This window comes from Myotis daubentonii, chromosome 3 (assembly GCF_963259705.1).
Source record: "Myotis daubentonii chromosome 3, mMyoDau2.1, whole genome shotgun sequence".
Classification (NCBI taxonomy): Eukaryota; Metazoa; Chordata; class Mammalia; order Chiroptera; family Vespertilionidae; genus Myotis; species Myotis daubentonii.
The window spans coordinates 288,718-313,040 of record NC_081842.1 but is presented as its reverse complement, the minus strand read 5'-3'; the positions used below and the strand labels follow the sequence as shown (position 1 = coordinate 313,040).

The following is a 24,323-nucleotide window of genomic DNA, read 5'->3' as shown; positions in this document are numbered from 1 at the left end:
CAGAACTTGGCTGGAGATCCGGGCTAGAGATACTGGCTAGGCTGCTGATCAACTGAACCCTGTCTCCGTGTCATTCCTTCTTCGCCGACTCCGTCTACGCCTTTGGGAACCCCTGGACCTGCTGGGGTTGGACCCCGGCACTGGGTCCCTGCCCTGCCCTGCCCTTCCGGCTGCACAGAGACTGCCTGGCCCACCTGGAGCCCTCGGGGCGCACAGGGACCGCAGAGCCGGGATGGGGGACCTCGCCTGCTCCGGGTGGCCTGGCCGTGCACAGGGGGCAGCCTCCCCAAGCTGCTCCCGCAGCCTGAGCGGGGGCTCCCGGGAGAGGGCGCTGCACAGGAGGGTGGCCCGCAGCGGGTCACGCCCACGCGGTGGATCTGCTGTGAGACACGTGGGTTGGAAACACTGGCCTCGTCCCCAAAGGCACCAGAGAGCGTCCTGCCCGCGGACAGGAACCCGCCACGGCGCTGGTCTGGCTGCTCCGGCCACAGCCTGACCCACGCAGCCGGGCCGGGCGCAGGCGGGGCTGCGCTGCCATCTATGGTGGAAAGGAAAGTCACGCGCAGAGAGTTCTGACAAGGCCAGGACTGTGAGAAGTTCCAGGAACAGAAGAAAATAAGACAAAATACGTTCCAACGTGCACGGCGACGGACCTTCCCCAGGTTAACGTCCTGTGAGACCCTGACTGCTTACCAGCAAACCAGGCCCCGTGACGCCACAATGGCGATGACGTCACAGCGGCGGCGATCACGACGTCACAGCGGCAAGGCCCAGTGCGTGGAGAAGGGCGGAGACGCAGGGGGAGCGGGAGCCGGTCCCGAGGCCTGGATTTCGGTTCTTGGTGAGATAACTTCCTGCCTTTAGGTTCCTGGCTGACACGCCTGTAGCTTTTGTTTCTTAAAACCACGTCGGACCGTTTTCGGTTGCGGTGGCCGCAGTCCCGGATCCGCGTGCACCGGTGAAGGCGAATGGCGCACACAAGACCTGGTCGGCTTTGGCGACACCTTGGCGGGCTGTTTAGAGACTTTCACGCGCAGGTGATGGTCGCCCCGGACGCAGCGGGCGCTGTCAGCAGTTTCCGCGTCTGTCGGGTGGGCGCACCCGCTAAAGCGCAGGGAGGAGGGAGCGCAGGGCCCACCGCGGGGCGGCTGTGAAGTCAGCGAACAAGGTCACGAGAGCCACGCAGCGCGCCGGCCGCCCTCGGGGACCCCGGCGCAGGGTCAGGACAGGAGTCACCTTGTCCCTCTCGGAGGGCTTGTCCACTGCACTGGACGCTGCTGCGATGGGCATCTTGGCACGTCTGGAGTTTCTGGGGTTACCCCTCAGGATGGAGGGCCCCCCTCATGGGCAGGCCTGTCCGGAACAGCAGGGCCGTGCCCGGCGCTGCCACAGCCACGGGGACAGGCCTGGCCGAGGCCGCTGGGGATGAGGACCCAGTGTTTCCGGAAAAGCCAGGGGAGGCGCATGAAGGGGACACCCCTCCCTCATCCGGCTTCCAGGTCTTTCCTAAACCCCTGCCCCCGCCCCCATGCCCCGCACCCCTTGTCCCCACGGCCCTCTCCTCCCACTGCCCAGGGAGGCCCTAGGTTCTAGTCGGTCCGTTGAAGCAGGTGGCCGGCCGAACCCAAGTGCTGGGACCTGCCCTCCGGGGCGCTGTCCCAGGTAAGCTGGGCGACTGGCTGGGGTTCGCCCACGTTCAGCAAACCCACTGGGCTCACCTGCGCAGCCACGCCCTCCCACGGGCCTCTCGGGCCTCCATCGGCAAGGTGGATGCCACGCCCACCTTCTTTCTCAAATGGCCCAAAACTCATGTTGGGGTGCGGGGGCAGAGGGCGCGGTGCTACTTCCTGGCCCCTCAGAGAGTGCGACATCCACCCCTCACACTCCTCCTCAAAGCCCCTGCACCTGGCCTCAGGCCTCCCGTGACAGGGTCAGTGTTCACAGGGGCCGTCAGATGCCTGGACCTGTGGTAACCATGGTGACCACACGGTGGCGTCCTGGGGCTGCCAGGCCCTTGGCCTCTCCCACTGTGACGCTGCCTCGGTGCCAACGCATGCCAGGCTGACTGGTGCCCCCTCTCCTGGCACGTGGCCCACACCGAGATCCCCCGCCTGTGACACCCCATTTCTCTCCTCCACCTCCCAGCAGCCTGCCCCGGGCGGGCCTGGTGAGGGTGTCTGGTCACCTTGCGCCTCACAGACACTTCTGGTGCCCTGTCCTATATCCTGCCCCTGCTACTGGGAAATTGCCGAACACTAGGGTGTCAGGTCCCCCTGGTGAGTCACGTTTCCGGGAGAGGCACACACGGGGGTGCAGGCTCCGGGTGGCCAGCCTGGTACAGGGCCTGTCACCTGGGAGCGGTGCCTGAGCGGGTGAGTCTGTAAAACCCGGGGACTAGAGACAGCGTCCCCTCCAAAAGCCCACATCTCCACCCGAGTCCGTCGGGCACGGCAGACACTGTGCTCCCTCAACCCCATGTCTGGGCACAGTTTTCAGCACCATCATCAGATATTAAGTCCTCCCTCAGACAAGTACTGCCTGACCGAAGACTGAGATTATGAGTAAAGTCTCCTCAGGCGTGGGAAATGGAAATGGAATACACAACTCTATTCCATTAGAAGCAATTTTAGGGAATTTTATTTAACTGTCAATTTATTGCCAACAACTAACATCTATCGTTTTGCTACATTTGGATAAGCACATTAGGGAGGAAATATAAATTAAATACTATGAAAGTTTTGTTTTAATGAAACATGACCTTAATTGGCTATGAATATATAAATTTAGTGGTTTTATTGCATTGTTAGAAAATTATATTAAGGAAGATACAAAAAAATCAATAGATGTTTATTTACAATTAGTATGCCATTATGGCTTTAAATTTTCATTTACCCAACAGGCTTCAAAGAATAGTTTATTACATGCCTTAGTAAACCTTTAAAATACTTACAAATTCAAAACAGATGTTTTATACAAAACAAGTTCACCTGAGAATTCATTATAACATTGCCATTTGTCTGATTTTTTTTCCAAGCTGTGAATGGGGCTGAGTGTCCACATGCAACCTGTATCGTCTACCACATCAGAAATATTTAATTCCCGCCCAGCCAGCGTGGCTCAGTGGTTGAACATCAATCTATGAACCAGGAGGTCACGGTTTGATTCCTGTTCAGGGCACATGCCCAGTTTTGAGGGCTCAATCCCCAGTAGGAGGTGTACAGGAGGCAGCCAATCAATGATTCTCTCATCATTGATGTTTCTACCTCTCCCTCTCTCTCTGAAATTAATAAAAATATATTTAAAATATATATATATATTTCCTTATTCAAAACTGGCAAAACATTAAGCTGCAGTAAATTATGTCATAAAAGTTACAAATGGAGGACCAAGATTTATATCCATATTTGCTTTGAGCATAACAATTTAACAAATCATTTGCTATAGGTGAGCTGAAATAACAAATTTAAGGTAAATGTTATTTTGCTGAGTTAGACAACAGCTTCTTAAAAACCATCAAGCATTGAGAAAGCCGATTCATAGACCTGGGGACCGGGACCGTGTGACTATGCAGCAGACACTGACTTCTGCGGGAAGAAAACGCCGCACACGTGCGCACACAACCCAGCCATCTGTCTTCCGCACCCTCAGGAAAATCAACTTAAACACACTTTTAGGAAAAAACCTCTTTAGAAGTTAACTTTGAAATACGCATAAGTGTGTAACCCTATGCAATATGTAGAAAATTACAGCCAAAAGACAAAGATAAAATCTTTTTTATCTTCCTGTCCCTCTGTTACAACTTGAAAATCATGGAGGTATGAGGTAGTGTAGTTCCTGTGTATTCCATGCTGGCTAGTAAAACAATGCTATGCTTTACCGTTGGCCAATAATCGGAGTATCATTAACATAAACCCTTAATGCTAAGCGGTTTCTATGTAGAGATCAATTTAAACCAAGTGCCTTAAAAATCATATACATACTCTGGAGACAACTGGGTTTTATCATTAAAGGAGAAAGGAAGCTTTTAAAGCAGTTATTTACGGGGCAACTAAGCAGATCATGTGACACCTGCACACACACACACACACACACACACGCACACGCACACGCACGCACGCACACGCACGCACACTTATATGACAGACAGCTGAGTGTCCGCTGAGGTAGGAAATCAAGGATTCCATTGGCTTGTATTAGATTTTACATTTGTAAACCAGAAGCATTTTTATATTATTTCGTATTTTGAAGTTAAAGTTATAAGTATCAGACAGCTACACGGGATGTCTGTGCCCACACACTTTATGGGCTGGGATGCATTAGCGCAGAACTAATTTCATTCTCCCTGACACATTCTTGAGTGTATTCATGAAAGCCTCTAGACCAGCGGTTCTCAACCTGTGGGTCGCGAACCCTTTGGGGGTCGAACGACCCTTTCACAGGGGTCGCCTAAGACCATCGGAAAACACATATATAATTACATACTGTTTTTGTGATTCATCACTATGCTCTAATTATGTTCAATTTGTCACAATGAAATTGGGGGTCACCACAACATGAGGAACTGTATTAAAGGGTCGCGGCATCAGGAAGGTTGAGAACCACTGCTCTAGACAAGAAGCAAGCCCAACTAGTTTTCTCTTACAATCACTAAGCCAGTAACAGACATAGACTGGGAATGCCTCCTGCAGCCACTGCCCATCAGAAAGGGTCGCACCTGGCCAGGAGTCTGAAGTCCTCAGTGGTCCCTGTGCCCTCAGCCAAAGCTGCCCTGCTTCAGGCTCACTGTCCCGGACGAGAGCTGTCCCCACGGGAGTGGCACCCATGGGCCCTTCTCGTGGTTCAGGACACCCTGGATGGAGCCTTGGGTGTCTGACTCAGTGAGGTACTGTCTAAACCAAACACCCTCAACCACCCCTTCGTACCCTTTACAACGGGCTCTGCACATGTCTGTGCCTGAGAACACGCTTTTGTAATGGTAGGAGGCCAAGAGTCTAGCGTTCCTCGTCAAACAAGTCTGTAACAGCAGGCAGTGCTGCGGGAGCACTCAGAGGTGAACGCTGCACTGAACAGGACGGGCAGACACAAAGGACGACTCAGAGGACCAGGACCGTGGGCCCCGAGACACCAGATTCAGGAACAGCAACATTCACTCTAGTTTCCAAATTCAAATTCACATGAAACAAGATCGAGTTTCATCCCGTTTCACAAACCTATACGGTTGTTCTGGAGGCATCTTTTAAATCTACAAGAATACTTTTTACAAGTAAACCAAAGGGTTTCAAAACCATATGAAAGTGCCTGCCGCTCCCAGTCCTGCAGGTGGCCCTCTCCCCAGACGTCGGGCTCTGCAGGGCACTGCGCTGTGGCGAGCCCTTGGGGTCCACGGAGCTGAAGGCCACACTGCCTGAATCCAACTCCCGTTTCCCCCCGCAAAGGGGCAGAACGTCAGGAGGCAGAGACCTCAAGGACCAGCTGGGTAGACTGAGGAGAGAAGCCGTGGCTCTTACCCACTGCCATGGCCACAGCCCCTAAGAGCCACACGACAGGGCCAGAGCCTCTGCTTGGGCCACCCGCCTGCCCCGGCTCCTCAAGGCCCATGGGCGCTTAGGTCACAGTGGTAGGCCACCCACCTCTGGTTTTAGCAGGAGCTGAGGAGCCAAGCTCCAGGCTTCTGGCATCCCAAGCAGCTGCCCCACTGTGCGCAGCCCCATCAGCTCTTGGGGCCAGGCTCTCTCAGCACACGCAGGCAGGGCAGGCTGCTGACTCCCCGGGCCCTTCCTTGGGGAACCCTGTAGGCGCCTGCAGTTACACGGCTGCTGGATAGGCTAGTCCACATTCTGACATTTTGAATGAGGGGGAGAGTTGCTACTAACAGTTATTATTCTTTGAAACAGAATAAAAGCCTCACTACGTGTTCGATGGAACTTCTCCGTCGAAAGCCGCCATCTCTGCATCTCTGTGGAGTCGAGGCATCAGGGGCCTCAGAGAAGCCCCCTCGGCCACGGAGGGGAAACAGCCCTGTCAGCAGACCAATGGCTGGATGAGGCTCAAGACACACGCCAGAGCTTCAGCAGGAGGCTCGGGGGCTGGAAGGAGGAATGAGGCTCACTCGTCAGTAGTGCATTTGTCGGTCATCTGCTGGCAGAAGTCGGAGATGCCTGCGCTCTGCCGGCTCTGCTCCGAGGGCCCCGCGCACTCCGGGGCCACCCTGGGGCTCGGCCCAGACTCCTGAGCCAGCACGCAGCCCGACCCACTGCCCTTCCCGCCGGGGAAGCAGGGGCTTTGGCCCCCAGCAGGTGGCGTGGCAGGAGGCCCCTCCGGTAAACTCAGAATTGGTGGGAACACAAGAGCACCATCAGAAGTACTTTTGTCCTTTTCAGAAATTAAAAACGAAAGCGGGCAGTCTGAGGCCGAGTACTTGGCGAGTATCTGAATCTGTTCCTGGCTCAGAGCCGCCTCTTTACAGACTTGCTGGCAAAGTCCGGTCAGGTTCTGCTTGGTCTCACCCAGCGTCGACAGGATGTGGTCTCTCTCCCTCAGCAAGCTCTCCTTCTCACTCTGCTGTGGGCACAGAGAGAACGCAATGACTCGGGGGCATTAGCAACCATTGCTAAGGCGATCAGACGTTGGTGTCTGCAGTATCTTTTCATTAAACAAGGTCACATGGAATTTTTCCTTTCAATTCAATTGAAAAATGTATTCAATACCTCAGGTCCATAATCCCTCATCCAAAACTCCTAGGCCTGACGTATCTTGGGATTCAGGATTTTTCAGATTTAGGAAGATAATGTGGACGCACATCTTCCCTCTGGCGGGGTCTGGGGCAGCCACCCACTGTCAAACATCTCTACACTTCTAAATAAAACACAGTGAAATATCAAACAATGCGCAAAGTAGAGAAAAATAGATTCTACGTCGCCTGATGTCATTTGCATCAGTTTCTGGCCAAAGTAGCGGTGACACTCGGTACTGTCTCCTGTACGGTTCTCAGAGCTTTCTGGACGTGTGGACCGCGGAACAGCAAGTGTGGACTTAACATCTTGGACAGCAGAGTCCAAAGAGGCACAAGCACACTCATCCGAACTCCTGCGACTCAAATCACCACCAGGTTCGAACGGCAACTAGCATTTGTTGAGCACTTACTTTGTGCCAAATATTGTGCAAAATGTCTTCGAATTCGCACTCTCAGCTGTGTGATTCCCACGACTGCTGATTTAAGTAACGTTAAACCCACATTATAGGTGGGGCTCAGCGTCTAAAATGCCCACAGTTAGAAATCTAATGCGTGAGCTACAAGAGTGTGAAGAACTGGGGTGTGTGGGGGGAGGGGGGGGGTCTGTTTTGTCAGTCATAGTATTATTATTATTTAGAACTGTTATTTCTCCAGGCAAGTCTTCACAACGTTCGCAGGTTTGCTGGCTCTTGCAGCCCATCCACCCCACCTGCTGCCCCTGCACCTGCTCTGGCCCAGCAGGAGCCAGGTGACCAGAGGGAGGACGTAAAAGCTGGCAGGAGGCCAAAGGCTCCCTGTGGGATGAGACAGGGCTCTTGGTTTTCTGCTCACGGGTAGGTTCTATAGCGCTGACGCTGTGGTTAACGGTTAGATGGGTGATATCAGTGATAACCCTCTACATAGATTCTTTTCTGGAACAAAAATAGCTATAAGGGTAAAAGGAAATTTGCTTTATACAGAAGTACGATTACGGTTTTATATAAAAGTTTTTCTAAAAAACTGTAAATCTAACTATGGTAATTAGTATTTAAGTATTTCATAGCAGCTAATATTTTGAAAAAAATAAAGTACCAAACAACAGAGGTACATGCCCCTGACTGGGAATCGAACCCACAGACCCAAGCCAGTGCTTTAACCACTGAGAAAAACTGGCCAGGGCCCAAATCTGTAACTTTTCTGTGTTCCCAACCACTTTAATCAGTCAGCAAAATCACAGAGGTTTTCATCTCTCTCGTGCCTTCACTTGTAAAACATCTGGTTTCTGTTTAACCTTTTACAGTTGTGCCTCGTCTTTTTAAATAGTTATATGTCTTCCTCTTTTTGCACAATTATAGTATACACAAAATATATAAATTTTTGTTTTCCATTTTTTGGAAGGTATATAAAAGCTTGGTTTTCTTTCTAAATTATTTAATTGCTATTCATAGCTAGAATGTTCATACTTGAAGATTTGCTACAATCACAATTTTAAGCTCTCATCAGTAATTAACAAACACCCAAAACTAAGCACAGAAGAAAGGTCTTCCCTCCATGTGGGCCCTGTTCCCTGCTGTCTGTACCAGTCCCAGCTTCTGCTGCTCAGACAATGTTCCTTCCAGCCGCCACTAGGGGACAGAGACACCTGGCTGGCTGCAAGTTAATCGTTTTTCAGTTAATCTGTGTTTTGATGCTGGAACAGAAAATAAGTTTCAACAAAGCAGGCATTCCTCACACGCAGGGTCTCCTTAGATCTCGGAATGTTCCTTTCCTATCAGCATCTGACTTTTTCCCTTAGATAAAAGATCCAAGTGGGTTTGTTTTGGTATCAACCAAAACAAGTTATTCAAGTCTACAGTGTATTTTAACTAACAACTGAACCATTAAGCGTTACAGATTCATGGCACAAAACACTGAAGTGCCTCACAATGTCTTGCATCTTGATTCCACCTAAGAATTAGGTAGGTGGTAAAACTATCCTTAATTTGTAAATCGTTAAAAAGGCACCCAGAAATAGTTCTCAATTTATAACATATTATGCTATAACATGTAGAATACGTATATATGTAAAGTAGTCTATAAACATCCTTTTTTACTTCCTAAATGTCATATAATTTACTTTCTTAAATGGTATGTGGTAAATTTTAAAGTCAATGTATAATTGGACATTATAATCTGACTTAGGAATTAAAATAGCTGTCTCCTCCACAGTAAAAAGAATGGGTGGGTGTGGTGGAGTTTAACGCTCTGGCATCCTTACCAGCTTCTCGATTTCCGACTCCAGGTTCTGTATGCAGTCGAGCTTCCTCTTGCGGCAGCGCTGGGCGGCGATCCTGTTCTTGCTCCTCCTCCGGATGTCGTGGATACAGTCCAGCTGTTCTGGAGTCAGCTTGTGCATCCTCAGCAAGGACTGGAAGTCATTCCGAGAGAGGGAAATGATCCGCTGTGCGTTAAATGGCAGTTTTACCTAGGACGTGAGACAAACATCAGTCACCACTGCTGTGTTTTGCTATCACACTCAACCCTGGGAGACAAAGGCACACATCTCACTTTCCGGCAGGGGAGGGCAGTTGGGGGCAATCGGGCCGGCAGGAGAACAGTTAGGCGTCGATCAGGCTGGCAGGAGAGTGGTTAGGGGGTGATCAGGCTGGCAGGCAGAAGCGGTTAGGGGCAAGCAGGCAGGTGAGCGGTTGGGAGCCAGCAGTTCTGGATTGTGAGAGGGATGTCCAACTGCCGGTGGGATCGGGCCTAAACGGGCAGTCGGACATCCCCCGAGGGGTCCCAGATTGGAGAGGGTTCAGGATGGGCTGAGGGACACCCTCCCCCACTAGTGCATGAATTTCGTGCACCAGGCCTCTAGTGTAGAAATAATTAGGAAAATGTTGTAAATTCATTTTCAAGATACATAAATTTGGGGGGGGGGAATCTAATAACAAAATTGTAGAACAGCTTAATTATATTAATGACTAAAAATGCAAATAAAATATTGGTCAATTTTCTGGCAACCTATTTAGTTTGTTACATATATGAAATATTTTTAAACTTCCTAAATGTTTTATTTTTAATGTTCTTTTCATAGTTCCAAACGCTGAGTTTATAAATAGCATACAAAAATCTACAGATACAACTCATGCATACATCTTACTTCTTAAGTTAAATCACTGATCACCTCCTCCCAAGCCCAGGAAAAACAACCTCTTACACCAGTGATGGCGAACCTACGACACGCGTGTCAGAGGTGACACACGGACTCATTTTTTTGGTTGATTTTTCTTTGTTAAGTGGCATTTAAATATGTAAAATAAATATCAAAAATATAAGTCTTTGTTTTACTATGGTTGCAAATATCAAAAAATTTCTATATGTGACACGGCACCCGAGTTAAGTTAGGGTTTTTCAAAATGCTGACACGCCGAGCTCAAAAGGTTCGCCATCACTGTCTTACACTCTCCCAAACCTGTCATCCAACAACTACAGAACCAAGAAAATAATAAAGAACTAAGAAGCCCTGGGAATTACAGGCATGTTTTACAAACAGCAGCTATCGCACACCAACTAACGTAGCACTTGCTCAATTATTAGACATCATGAAGTCAATGCTGAAAGACTAAGGGCACTAAGAGAACGAGAACGGCTATGAGAGAGTAACTACTAGTAAAGGCAGGTCGCGCTGCCGGCCGCATCCCTACAATGGGCACCGCAGTCCTGCCAAGGGGCTGCCCAGGAGCAGGACCCCATGGCAGTGAGTGGACCGTCCGTGCTACCCACTCAGGAGTCACACGCAGGGACCCAGCACCACTGCTCCCCTCCTGGGGGACCTGGCGTTTGAGGGGAGCACTTACACAGCCCTGTGGGCCTCCAGGCCATGGCTGACAGAAGTACCTGCTTGGTGCAGACCCCACAGTTTCACACCTCATGGTGCGGTCCCCTCCCCGAGCCCGCGCGCCCCCCTGGTGGGGCGCCAGGCGCTGATAGTGAATCCCCGTCAGTGGTGGCGAAACCTGACTGAACACCCCCGCGAGCCCTCACCTCACATTCCTGCTCTCGGGCTGAGCAGGGCTCACTGTCCCCTTCGGTGTCCGTCTCAGAGTCATCCCCCAAGCTGATCACACAGGCGTACGGACAGGGCTCCTGCTGGGGCTCCGAGGCATAACCGTCAGCTCCTATCTCCAAGCTGCTCACATGGCCTTCGGTGCTCAGGGTGCTTATAAAAGGGCAGTTGACAGAACTTAACGTTGCGAAAGTCCTCTGGCCCGGCTCCGGGCTCTCGCTAATCCTGATCCCCAGCCAGGGGCACTCGGACCGCTTCTGTGAGTGGCCCTGTCCTGCCCCATTGTTGGCCCCGGCAGGTGACAGCGGCACTGGGCCAGGAGCGTCTGGGCTGCAGAGGTCGCTCCAGAAGCCCTTGGCCAAGTGCTCGGCCACCTCCCGCTCTACACTGCTGCGACCACCAGGAGTGGGGCCGCCCTCTCCCCGAGGGCTGGAGTCCGGTTTCAAAAGTAAATCCTCACTTCCAGCAAAGGTCTTCTCCTCTCCAACAGCTGGGCCTGACAACGGCTTTTCGGTTAACACTGCTGTGGGTTGCATACCAGCCAAGTTCAAGTCGCCATACTGGTCGTAGGTGTGCAGGAGGGACAGCGAGTAGAGGCCCGGCGGGTCCGCGGGGGAGTGGAGGAGCGGCGCCCCCGTCTGCTCCAACGGGCACTGAGAGGCAGGCTCCTCCGTGGTGTCTTCAGGCTCTGCTGCTGTGTTACTTTCTTCACATTTTAAAACCACCTGCAAGTCTGCGCAGTCCTGGGCTCCTCCCGGACACTCGCTTTCAGGCGTCTCACTGGGCGGAACAGAAGTGTGAGCGTCTTTGAACCCCGACTCCACAGCGCGGACTCTGTCCGTCCCAAACGCTTTCTGGAATTTTCTGTATTTGGGGCATAGAGATGGCAGAGCCAGAGCAGCCCCCTTGTCTAGGCACATGGACTCCCATGTCTGACTGGCACTGTCTTGTAGGGGAGGTGACGGTTTTGTATTTCCTTGACATCCACGGAGTTTACATTGCGGAGTCTGACCATTTTTATTTTCCAAAAATTCCTCCACCTCATTAACTTCTAAATCCCTCTGGTCCGGAAGTGGGAGCCTGAGGCCTGCTTTCTGGCAGTGGGCGGGGAAGCAGGCTTTCCTCGGGCACTCCTGCTGGTTGGCAGTCGAGTCCAAGGACTTAAATCTGAGAAACTGAAAGCAGGACTCCTCGATGTCATGGACGCCTAGAAACTCCACACACCTGCACACGTCATCCACGTTGTCCTGACTCAGAAGCAGCTTAGCCGTGTAGGCAAACTGAAGTAAAGGCTCAAATCCTTTAACTGTCACCTGTTAACATACAAAATGAAAACAAATGCATTACTCGACAGCTGTCTAGTCGATAACACAAGAGCAGACGGGACAAGAGATGAGTAACTTACCTGTGACAACGATAAAGCAGGTTCTTTAACTGGATAAGACAACCATTCCCAGGGAGTACAAAGCTGAGGGGGTCACGCTATCACACACACCTACTCAGAGAGTCCACGCTGACTGACACGTAACTACAATGTACTCACACGGGGAAAGAGAGAGAGACAGCACCACACTGTCTCCAAACGGGCTGCAGTAAATACCGGTAACTACAGCAGGAGGAGCCTGACACACGCATCACCCCCCGTGTCCACGCCAGCCCACCAGGCAGTCATATGTGAACAACTCCAGCTGCTGTCAGCCACAGAGGGAGCAGTTTACAGGTGGAGAACAACACAGCTAAAGGACTTCAAGGAGTTCTGATCCAGGGCAAATGCACAATAAATGGTAACTGTTACCTTGATCTCATTCCAAAAACTTCTAATAAAATTTTTAAAGATTCAAATTTTAAAAGTGAACGAAGTGAAATTCTAAAAATCATGCAAAGATCCACGGGCTCCCGGCTACACAAGCTTTAAGCAGAAACATGCACATCTGCACTGAACCTGCCTCAACACCGTGAGGGCAGACGGAACTGAGCGGGTGAAGTGCAGGGAAAGCCTCGGTCTGGGTTACGATACAGAACTGATTCTTCAACACTGAGTCCCTGTAAGAGTGGCCAAGACACTGTTTCCGTGATCTCCTTAAAAACATTCTAAGCTGTGCGCACTGCACTGGCTTTCACATGGTGTGAAACAGAAAGCAGCTCTCCCCGGGGAGACATGGAGAAGCAGGGCACTCACACTGGCCAGGATGGGAACGCACAGCCACTCTGCAAAGCAGTCCAGGGCTTCTTGTAAAGCTAACGCACAAGGCCTGGCAACGGGATCCTGCCCTCTGTCCCCAAGAAATGACCTGGACACATGTCTGTAGGGTGCGGCTATCGGGTTAAACCTCGGACTGACCTGTTGGCAAAGCCACAAACAAGTCCCGGCTTAGAGGGCACAGTCCTCTTACCATAATGAGGCTTGACCTTATGAGCTCCCTAGATCCTTCCTAGGTAGCTAATGGGCTGTGGGAGGTGCAGCAAGTGCTGCCAAAACAAGTGAAACTCACAAGAACACTGTAACTATGGTGACCACTACCTTGTTTACCTCTGGCTATAAAATAAAGACTCAGCTTGCCTCTGGATCCCTCTCTGTGGCCTCAGCCAGGCACAGGAAGACCCACCTAGATCAGTGATGGCGAACCTTTTGAACTCAGCGTGTCAGCATTTTGAAAAACCCTAACTTAACTCTGGTGCCATGTCATATATAGAAATTGTTTGATATTTGCAACCATAGTAAAACGAAAACTTGTATTTTTGATATTTTATATATTTAAATGCCATTTAACAAAGAAAAATCAACCAAAAAAAATGAGTTTGCATGTCACCTCTGACACGCGTGTCATAGGTTCGCCATCACTGACCTAGACCCAGCTTATTCTCTTTGTCTGTCATTTCTTCATCCTTTCGCTGCCCTCATTCAGGTTTTCGAACCCTTGGCTGAGCTGGCTCGGCCCATGTGGCGCCCAACGAGGGGCCTGAGTTTGGGGGAACTGCAGTTGTCAGGTGAAAGGACACTCCAGTGAAGAACGTGCAGAAAACAAGAAGGAAGGTACGGAGCAAAGTTCAGTGATATAACTAGGTGTAAAACATGGGAAATTCAGGATCACAGGAAAAGAACTTATACATATCCATGCTTAAGGTTATGCTCCAAGCACGGGGCTGTTCTGTGAGGTACGAACAGCTTTTCGAGTTGTTGGGTTTTGTGAGTAAAATCTGCCCATGGTTTTTGGAGGAAGGAAAGGTAAATACAGAGGCATGGGAGAAGGTAGGAAAACAACTTAAAGATCATTATATCGCTGAAGGTCCAGAGGAAATGCCTGCCTCTGCTTTCAGTCTGTCGTCCCTGATTCGGGACTGCCTAGAGCCCACTCCTGAAAGGGAGTGGATGAATGTGGCAGGGGAATCAAGACAGATGGGAGAAGGCTACCAGAGGCTTCAGGCTCCACCTGTACCATCGGCGCCTCCGCTGCCTCCTCCAGTCCCTGGGGCTGCAGCTCCTGTGGGAGAGCGCCCTCCGGAGGATGCGCTTCTTCCCATGAAGAAGCAAGGGAACAGCGCCGGCGGGTTTGGGATGATGGGGGTCGGGTGCAAACATTTGGGGAGCTTACTGTTGCTCATAAGCCTCTCCTTTTACCCCCTAAACACGCAGAAACAAAAGGGGGCTGCTTTAACTGTGACAACCAATGCCCCCTAGGCAGAGACACTTCAAGGGAGGCCAGCTGGGTCCCACCAAACAGTAGGGGTCTTATCCTTAACCCCACTGCAGCCTTTCCAGCAGGCTCAGTATACCTTTCTCATGCCACCCCGGGAAGCGCAGGATTGGCAAGTTCTCCCTGGGGTGATGGATCAGAACTCAGGCAATAGCGGAAAGCACCAATAATACTCTTAAAATGCAACTATAAAAACAAAAAAAAGGGAGAGAAGAATGTTATGTGTTAAAGTTTTTGAATTACAATGCAGAGGGTCGTACAGCAGCCGAAAGGCATTGGGCCTCCTGACAAGAGTTTTACCAGATCCAGTAATGATGTGGGGAAGAGGTGGTGTTTTGTATCTTTCCAGACGGAGCAGCACAGCCAATTTGGGTACCAGGGTGTTACGTGCGTCACCACAATGGACCCAGAGAAGCTCCTTGTCCCTTCGCTCAAAAGACTGAGAGTTGCCCCGATGACAGCAAAACAAAAAAAGGAAGATGACGAAGGCTACGCAGGGGACTGAAGTGCCAACATGGGGCCAGCTGAAGAAGTTAACAACTGAGGCCCAGCAGATGGTAGAAAAGCAAGATGTGGAAGCTACTCCCTCAAACATGTTTCTGGCTATGCTAGCATTCGTTAGCTGCCAGTCTTCTGCAAAGTCTTGCGCAGCCATGTCTGAGGATTCTGAGTAGATCAGCAAAAGAAACTTTCATTTAGCAAAAACTCACTTATTGCTGTTTTGCATTGGCATTGTTTTATTATTCTTACTAGTTTTAAAAACGTTAACACACTGGCATTGTTTTGTTAATAGCCAGAGCTTTATGTTTAAGTTTTAAAATGTTAACATGTTTGTAGTTTGGGTTTTGCATTGGCATTGTTTTGTTATTGTTTTAATAGCCAGAGTTTTGTTCTTGATGCTTAAGTTTTACTTTCATTATAGTAGCTTAAAAATAAAAAAAAAAGGGCGAGATGTAGGGCGCGGCTATAGGGTTAAGCCTCGGACTGATCTGTTGGCAAAGCCACAAACAAGTCCCGGCTTAGAGGGCACAGTCCTCTTACCATAATGAGGCTTGACCTTATGACGCTCCCTAGATCCTTCCTAGGTAGCTAATGGGCTGTGGGAGGTGCAGCAAGTGCTGCCAAAACAAGTGAAACTCACAAGAACACTGTAACTATGGTGACCACTACCTTGTTTACCTGTGACTATAAAATAAAGACTCAGCTTGCCTCTGGATCTCCCTCTGTGGCCTCAGCCAGGCACAGGAAGACCCACCTAGACCCAGCTTATTCTTTGTCTGTCATTTCTTCATCCTTTTGCCGCCCTCACTCAGGCTTTCGAATCCTTGGCTGAGCTGGCTCGGCCCAATGTCCACAGCAACATTATTTGTAATAGCCAAAAACTGGAACGAGCCTAATTTCCTTTAATAGGCGAACAGTTAAATAAAAACTGGCACATCCATACTGTGGAATATTACTCAGCAATCCAAAAAAAACTATCGATACATGCAACCTGGATGAATCTCAAGGGAATTAAGTGGAAAAAAGCCAATTCTAAAAGGTCACATACTGTGTTATTCCAATTATATAACATTTTTGAAATGACAAAACTTTAGAAAGGAGGACAGATTAGTGGTTGCCAGGGTTTAGGGATGGAGGGTGCAATTATAAATGGTTCTTTGGGTGTGGGAAACATTTAGTATCTGTGGTGGACACATGGAACTGCACAGAGCTTCACACACATACACACACACACACACACACACACACACTTAGTGCAAGTAAAACCAAAAACTCTGAATAAGCTGATGGGTTGTATTCATGTCTATATCCTGGTTGTGATATTCTACAATTCTGCAAAATGTTACCATTGGAGGAAACTTGGCAAAGGAGGTCAGGGCACATGCCTGGGTTGTGGGCTCGATCCCCAGTAGGGGGCATGCATGAGGCAGCCAATCAATGATTCTCTTTCATTGCTGATGTTTCTCTCTCTCTCCCTAACCTGCCTCTCCCTGAAATCAATACAAATATATATTTTTAAAATATTTTTATTGATTTCAGAGAGGAAGGGAGAGGAAGAGAGAGATAGAAACATCAATGATGAGAGGGAATCATTGATTGACTGCCTCTTGCAGGATGGACCAAGCCCACAACCCAGGCATGTGCCCTTGACCAGAATCGAACTCGGGACCCTTTGGTCCGCAGGCTGACGTTCCATCCACCGAGCCAAACCAGCTAGGGCAATACAAATATATTTTAAAAGTTAAAATTAAAAATAACGTACGTTATTCATCTGCTCAATAAATATTTTTAACTAAATCCAAAATTAATAATTTTACATGTAAAATGTCATAATTTTGTGAAAAAAGTTAAACGTATTGCTGCAGAACCTAGGAACTGCACCTGAGCCTTGAGACAAGATGGTTTTGTCTTTAACTGAGTGAACCATAGAGATTGAATTAGGTTCCATGAGTTAAAATCAGGGTGGCTTCCCGAGGGTGGACCCGCTCACCTCTTCTGGGAGAGAAATGCTGAGCTCCGGGTCAGCCTGGCCCAGGACCCTCGCGTGGAAGTAAGTGCTGCAGGCGGCCAGCACGGCACGGTGGGCGCGGAACGGCCGCCCCTCCACGAGGACGGTGACGTCGCACAGCTCATCCTTCCTGCGCTGGTCGTCGAGGCTGAGCAGGACGTTGGCGCTGTGCACCGAGGACTCATAGGCAAACACCGCGCTCTCCCCCCGGGACATCCTGAGTTGTGAGTGGGCCTGGGATGTGCCGTGAAAGCATTCTCCCCACTGTGTCCAACCTGAAAGACACAGGCAAGGTGTCACCTGAACAAAAATGAACATGAAGGCCTCAGTGACCCTAGACAAGTGATGGCGAACCTTTTGAGCTCGGCGTGTCAGCATTTTGAAAAACCCTAACTTAACTCTGGTGCCGTGTCACATATAGAAATTTTTTGATATTTGCAACCATAGTAAAACAAAGACTTATATTTTTGATATTTATTTTATGTACTTAAATGCCATTTAACAAAGAAACATCAACCAAAAAAATGAGTTCGCGTGTCACCTCTGACACGCGTGTCATAGGTTCGCCATCACTGCCCTAGAAGCACTTAACCAATTTCCCTCATTTAAAACAGGGCTGGATAGCGCTTTTCTAACTAATTTAGGACAAAGGTTCTCAGGGTGGGGGAGAAAGAACCTGTGAACCAAGGGTTACACGGGCTCTGACTGTGGGGCCTTTCATACTGAGAAAACACGACGCAGAGCAGAAGGGCCAGGACATTGGGGGGGAGCATCCCATTCCTGTTGCTCTAAGGCGTGAATAGGCGTGAATAGGCGTGTGGGTCCCCAGGGGGTACGGGTGGGACAGGACTGACCAGGGCGAGGGCACAGGTGCACCACGCTCTCCAGGCCCCATCCCCAACCTGACAGCTGGCAGGAGGGCACGGTGCTTCCTAACAAGGGACACGTCCCACAAAAGGTCAAGTTCCTCCAACAGGAGGAGAAAACGACCTCTTTGAGAGCAAGTCTTGCTCCACACGACAGTGCAGGCCGCAAGCACAGCTCCCTCCTCGCTGTCACACAGGTCACATGCACAGAGGCTCCTGGTTCTCCCAAAACGTTAGGACAAGTTATCAACATGTGCCTTTTTAAGATCTAAACTAACATATAGCAGCCTCCATACATTTTATCACATACAACCACCTGCAAAGAAAGGTAGCCCAGCCTACGTGTATGTGTCTCAGACATGTACTACCGTCCTCACACATGACGTTTCAAGCACACAGAGCTGAAAGCAGGCGGTGATTCGCGTTTCCTTCCAGACCCCAACACCGTGGCGAGCACCCCCAGTGTGTGCACCTCCCACGGCGTGTGATCATGTGACGGCGGCTGAGAAGCTCCTCAGGAACCACTCCTGTGACCCCTTGTCCCCCGACACTGGACTCACTGCCTAAAGCCGGAAGGTCCCAAATGTTCAGCAACTGAGGAAACGTCCCTGTCCTCAGATCCACTCTCCTCCAAACAGTGAGGAGAGACAAGGACTGCAACGTTCAGACAGACCCAGCCAGACCAGGGCATTCCACCTCCAAGACTCAGACACGATGCAGCTCAAACGCTATCCTACTTCTACGCTTGCTTCCAGGTGCTCCGTGTGACTGAAACTGAGTTCCTCAGAAGCAGTCGATGAAAACAACATCTCAGACTGTGTTCACGCTCCACCTGACTGACTCAGCACCACATGCAATCAACTCCAAAATCACCCAGAGAACTACTCGACTTGGGGGTGCCCGTAGGAAACAGGCAATTCCCTTTGGCAGCTGGTCTTAATATTTCAGTTACCAACAGGGAACCAGTGTTGGGAAGAAGAGGCCAGCACCATCGGTCAAGGACATCACGCACCTGCATGCTGGCTCCACAGACAGAGCCTCCACCTTCTCCAGACGGTCACCTCCCAGCCTGCGTCCCGCACCCAGTCCCAGCCTGTGCTTTGCGGCACCTGCCTTGCGAACTCCTAAAACTGTACTAATCTTACTTTTACGTTGGGCCTTCAACCCTGGAACCCTGAGGTCCTTGGATCCCAAGGGCACTGACTGCAGCCAAACCATTCCCAGACCCTCACTCCAACACTACTTGCGAGCCCACGGCCACTGGGTGGCTCACCGCTCACCTTAAACTCCGGAGAATTGATTCGTGGCTCAACCCCCTATTCAGGCAGTTCGGGGTGACAGCTCACCTCACAAGTCAGAGCCAGCTGACAGATCTGCTGGAAGATGCACATGTGGGTGATATGCCAACCCTGTCCCATCAGCTACCGCTGAGAGAAGCTAGAGAACCAGGAGGCCTGCACTGCGCACACACACACCTGGACCCATCTTCTTCCCCCAGAGAGCGGGGCACATCCTGACACCTCCCCACACTGGGCCCTGCGTGCATCTCACATGGAGACTGCACATCGGCCTCTCACCCCGAGACCCCCTCTCCTCCATGAGCACTGCCACCACTCCACCGGCTCTCGGCTACACCAATGCTGCTTGCTTTCTGCAATGGCTTACAAGCTCACAAGTGCACACGCACAGCTGTACAAAAAAAAGTGAACCAAAGTTTTACATACCAATATTTTACTTTTACTAGTCCCAAGTACTCTAATTTCTGTTGTATAAAAAAATGTCCAGCGTGACCCACTCACAGTCAAGAACCGCTGGCAGACCATCACCTCTTGCCCTGAAAGCGCATGCCCAGTGGCTCACAGCACGGGGTCTGGAACCCCACACTGTCTGGGCTCAATCCCAGCTCAGCCACTGCCTGACACAGGGCCTGGGCCAGCTGCTGATCCTCGCGGGTCTTGCTTTCTCATCCGTGAGGCAGGGATAACAGCAGCACCCACTGGGCTCTTTCAAGGTTTCCCTGAGACGAGAGTAAAAGTGTTTGGCATACTGCCTAGCCCACAGCCAACAAATAATAAATATTAGCTGCTATTCAAGACAATAACAAAAGCTTCATTCCCCCCAAGCCCTCTGAATCCTCTAGTTCAGCGGTTCTCAACCTGTGGGTCACGACCCCTTTGGGGATCGAACTACCCTTTCACAGGGGTCGCCTAAGACCATCGGAAAACACATCTATAATTACATATTGTTTTTGTGATGAATCACTATACTTTAATTATGTTCAATTTGTAACAATGAAATTGGGGGTCACCACAGCATGAGGAACTGTATTAAAGGGTTGCGGCATTAGGAAGGTTGAGAACCACGCTCTAGTTGATTCTCCCACAGCAATGTCATCCTCCCTTGCTGAAACTCCTGTGATGCCTTCCAAGTGTCTGATGACCGATTTTAAAGCCTCAGCGCGTCCTCGGACCTGTGTGGTCAGATTTCCTACCTATTGGCCCAACGTCTTCTTAAGCCTCTGTCTCCCTCTCCTGCTCTTCTCCAGCCTCACCATTCGTCCTGCCCACAGGCATAAACTCCTCCCTGCGGCGCCTGGACCTCTTCTCCTTTAGGTCTCAGCCGAAATGATAAAACCTTGCCAGTCTTGTTTCCTGCCCTCAAGCATATAACACAGGACCTGGTCCAATGCAGGTACTTGCTTCTGAATGAATGACTTGATATTTTTGATACAAACCCAAAACCTCTATCATCAACTTCTTCCAAACACAGCACAGCCTATTGCCATACATACGCCCTGAGGCAGGACTCAGAGAAACACCCCTGATGGCTTGTCCAGAGCCAGGAGGAGCGAGAGAGCCCTCGCTCATTGCTCTGGGAGCTGGATACACCTGCAAGACAACGGCCAAAGAAGAGCAAGGCTTGGCAGCTCTGAGCACAGCCACCTCACTGACTTGTATGAATGAGGCCCCTCAGGCCTGGCCTCACTGGCATGGGGCACCACAGGAAGTTCAGAAAATCTATTGCCCTAATTCCAAAACTCTTCCAAGTGGCCAGTACCCCATTCTCACCCAGCAGTGTAACCAGGCAATGACTCAATCAGGTAAGAATGCACACATCCCTCGAATAACACAGTCACCTTCTAATATTTCTCAAACCTAAAAAGATATAATACCCCCAAGGAACCTTCCAAAACTAAAATTCTGTTAATGTATTAATACCAAATTTAGATTCCTATGTTACAGATGATTTTTTCTACATATACTATGGTTAAAATTCAAAGTAAAAGTTTGCTGACTTTAGCAAATTGCTGATTCACCCGGTAATGCTGACGAAGGATGAGCAGACATTTCACGCTTCCTGTACCTCCATTTGGAAATAACTTCTGCTCTCTGCTCAACACACACAATGTGAGTTTTAAAACAGTGATCACTTGATGTTTTTCTTTCAAAATCATGAAGAAAATGAAAATTGTGCTGTGGTTTTATCACATCTTAATACAAGTAACTTGACGGATAACTTACTTTTAAAAACCTTTAAGCACCTCAGGTAGCTATCGGGTCATGGAGCCAGGCCTGCCTGCACTGAAGCAGACACTCAGAGATCCTGTGTGAGGTTCGCGTCCACGAGCAGCAAGAGCGGGCGCACCACCCACCTCACGTCTCACGGGGCTGCACTGTCCTAAGTTCTCAAGGTGGGAGGCACAGAAAGTCATCTAACACCCAAGGCTCATTTCGTAGAAAAGGACAACCATCCAAACATCCTCCCTCTTCAGTGAAAGGTGACAACTATCCTTCCTACAGGTGTCTATCCTGCCACACAGCAGAGGGTGCCATGACAACAAGAGACAGTTCCCACATCAAAACATAACCCAGAGATGCTCAGACCAGAAAGGATGCCCGGGTGAAGGAGACAACAGTGACCGTTATCCTCCACAGACACAGGAAGGGGGATATTTCCCAAAATATCTACTTGCAGTAAGTCTTCAGACAAAAACTACTTCCTGGTCAATCCTCACTTAACCATAATATCCAGCTAAAGAGAACAATCATTTCCAAAACAATCCTGTTCACCAAGGGTTGGGGGGAGGGGCCAATAAGTGACCAGTGACCCTTGATATCAGAAATAGTGCAACAGGCCTCTCCTGGCCTGTACACTGACGCAGTGCCTCCATGGCGGCCTGGCTGAGGTCCTTCTTTCGTCCTCACGGCTCTGCCTGACCCCCCTCCAGCACCCGCCCATCACTCTGCCTCCCTCAGCTCAGCCGCAGGACAGGGTCTCTATGGCTGTCCCCTCACCATGCCTCCTTCGTGTCTCCCTCCGACACTTCGACATCCCCTACACCAGGGCGGTCGAGGTCCGTTACGATGCACCCAGGTACCCAGAGTGGGAGCAGCTCTGGACACTAGGGGAACCTTCTCCTCTGTTGTCCAGTGGACGGCAAAGCCCCACAGTGTCAGCCCCGCAGCTCAGTCCTTTGTCTTTCCTTCAGGAGGATGTACACAGGAAAGAATTTCTTTAAAACTTGGCTTTTCTTGTCACCATTCCCAATTCTGAAAGAGCCTTAACATCAAAATATCTATGGAATTTAAGTCAGAGACGATTATTCAAGTTGGCACTCTTCCCAACGCTCTGAGACCCGACTCACCTGCCGAAGAGCCAGGGAGAAGAGCTCTGTGACCAAGATTTGCTATTTTCTTTCACCTTTGGCAAATCTTAAATATCACACTTGTTTAAACATCGTATCTGATAATCCTATTTTCTAAATCTGTTTCCGTCTTAGGAAAAAATCATAAGTTTGACTGGGTAAGATGCATGGATGAATATATCAAAAAAGGCTGAAAGAAAATGTAAAACAAAGTCTGAACAAGGCTGAGTAGCAGAAAGGCTTACAGCAGCACAATAACGGCGCTATTTGAAGAACTTTTACAGCAGTGGTTCTCAACTTTCCTAATGCCGCGACCCTTTAATACAGTTCCTCATGTTGTGGTGACCCCCAACCATAAAATTATTTTCGTTGCTACTTCATCACTGTCATGTTGCTACTGTTATGAATCGTCATGTAAATATCTGATATGCAGGATGTATTTTCATTGTTACAAATTGAACATAATGAAAGCATAGTGATGAATCACAAAAACAATATGTAATTATATATGTGTTTTCCGATGGTCTTAGGCGACCCCTGTGAAAGGGTCGTTCAACCCCCAAAGGGGTCGCGACCCACAGGTTGAGAACCGCTGTTTTACAGTGACATATGGGAAACTGGGCTGGCAATCCATGTTAAAACCATGCCACTAAGGATGCCATAACATTTCTTTAATGGAGGAGCGGCGGGGAGGGGGGATAGAATAAAGCAGTTTTTGCAGCTCATGATTATTATAACATTATGAGAGGTTCCATACAGGGAAAGTTAGTGTTTTTTTCCCCCATTTACTCTTCTTAATATTAGAAACTATGTAATCATGGATCTTTTGCTATATTTATTTGGAATAATTCCATATCTAAAATGTAAAGCTACAGTTACACTTAGAAGTGAGCCGTCTGAATGGTTAGAGTCTGAGGGAGTTGTTTACAGGCTCATGAAACAAAACATAGGTTTTTTACTTCCCAAGTCAACAAACCCAATTTTGAGGATTCTGGGTAGTAAGTTTAAAACAGCTTGGAAGGGAGGAAAGAAGAGAAGGAACATAGGAAAGCCAAGTTCCAGAACCAAAACAAGAATAATTGATTCCACAGTTATACTTTCTTACTACAGAGAACATAAATGATGAGGTCTTTTATTGGTGAACATAGTTAGCAGGTACTTGATCCTAAAGAGATTATTAAACCTCAATGGAATATGACTATGATAAGATAATGTGACGTAGCAAGGACACTTGGCCCATACCAATAAAGCTAATTTACTGAATATATATTTTTATTGGTCACTATTTTTATTTTTTAAATTTATCTTTATTGTTGAAAGTATTACAGATGTCTCCTTTTTTCTCCCATTGGCCCCCATCCTCCCCACTCTCATCTCCTCCCTGGCCTTCACCCCACTATTGTCTATAATCCATGGGTTCAGCATATATGCATACAAGGTCTTTGGTCAACCTCCCCCCCTCCCCCCCCCCCCCACACACACCCCTTCCCTATGAGAATCTTCAGTCTGTTCTATGCTTCAGTGTCTCTGGATCTATTTTGCTCATCAGTTCATTTTGTTCATTAGATTCCACATATAAGTGAGATCATGTGATACTTGTCTTTCTCTGACTGACTTCTTTCACTCAGCATAATACTCTCTAGGTCCCTCCACGCTGTCTCAACGGGTCAGAGATCCTTTTTTACAGCTGCATAGTATTCCATGGTGTAAATGCACCAGGTTTGTTTATCCACTCGTCTACTGATGGGCACTTGGGCTGTTTCCCAGATCTTGGCTACTGTAAATAATGCCGCTATGAACATAGGGGCACATATATTCTTTCTGATTGATGTTTCAGGGTCACTGTTT

The 24,323-nt window shown here is 49.2% G+C and overlaps 2 protein-coding genes across 11 annotated transcripts in view; one reads left to right on the top strand and one right to left on the bottom strand.

Moving 5' to 3' along the window:
- The window catches only part of LOC132229156 (keratin-associated protein 27-1), a 350,231-nt gene that overhangs the window by 228,387 nt on the left and 97,521 nt on the right, over positions 1 to 24,323 (top strand). The window lies entirely within an intron of this gene.
- The window catches only part of BACH1 (BTB domain and CNC homolog 1), a 35,242-nt gene continuing 13,528 nt past the window's right edge, over positions 2,610 to 24,323 (bottom strand). The window contains exons 2-7 of one of the 10 annotated variants that reach the window (XM_059686285.1): positions 19,466 to 19,519; positions 19,111 to 19,203; positions 16,947 to 17,239; positions 10,739 to 12,073; positions 8,970 to 9,176; positions 2,610 to 6,561 (exon numbers count right to left, since the gene is read on the bottom strand). In XM_059686285.1, the coding sequence (XP_059542268.1) occupies positions 6,106 to 6,561; positions 8,970 to 9,176; positions 10,739 to 12,073; positions 16,947 to 17,180 (2,232 nt within the window). In that variant the 5' untranslated portion in view covers positions 17,181 to 17,239; positions 19,111 to 19,203; positions 19,466 to 19,519 and the 3' untranslated portion in view covers positions 2,610 to 6,105. The other 9 variants (XR_009451724.1, XR_009451723.1, XM_059686281.1 and 6 more) reach the window with 9 other exon arrangements.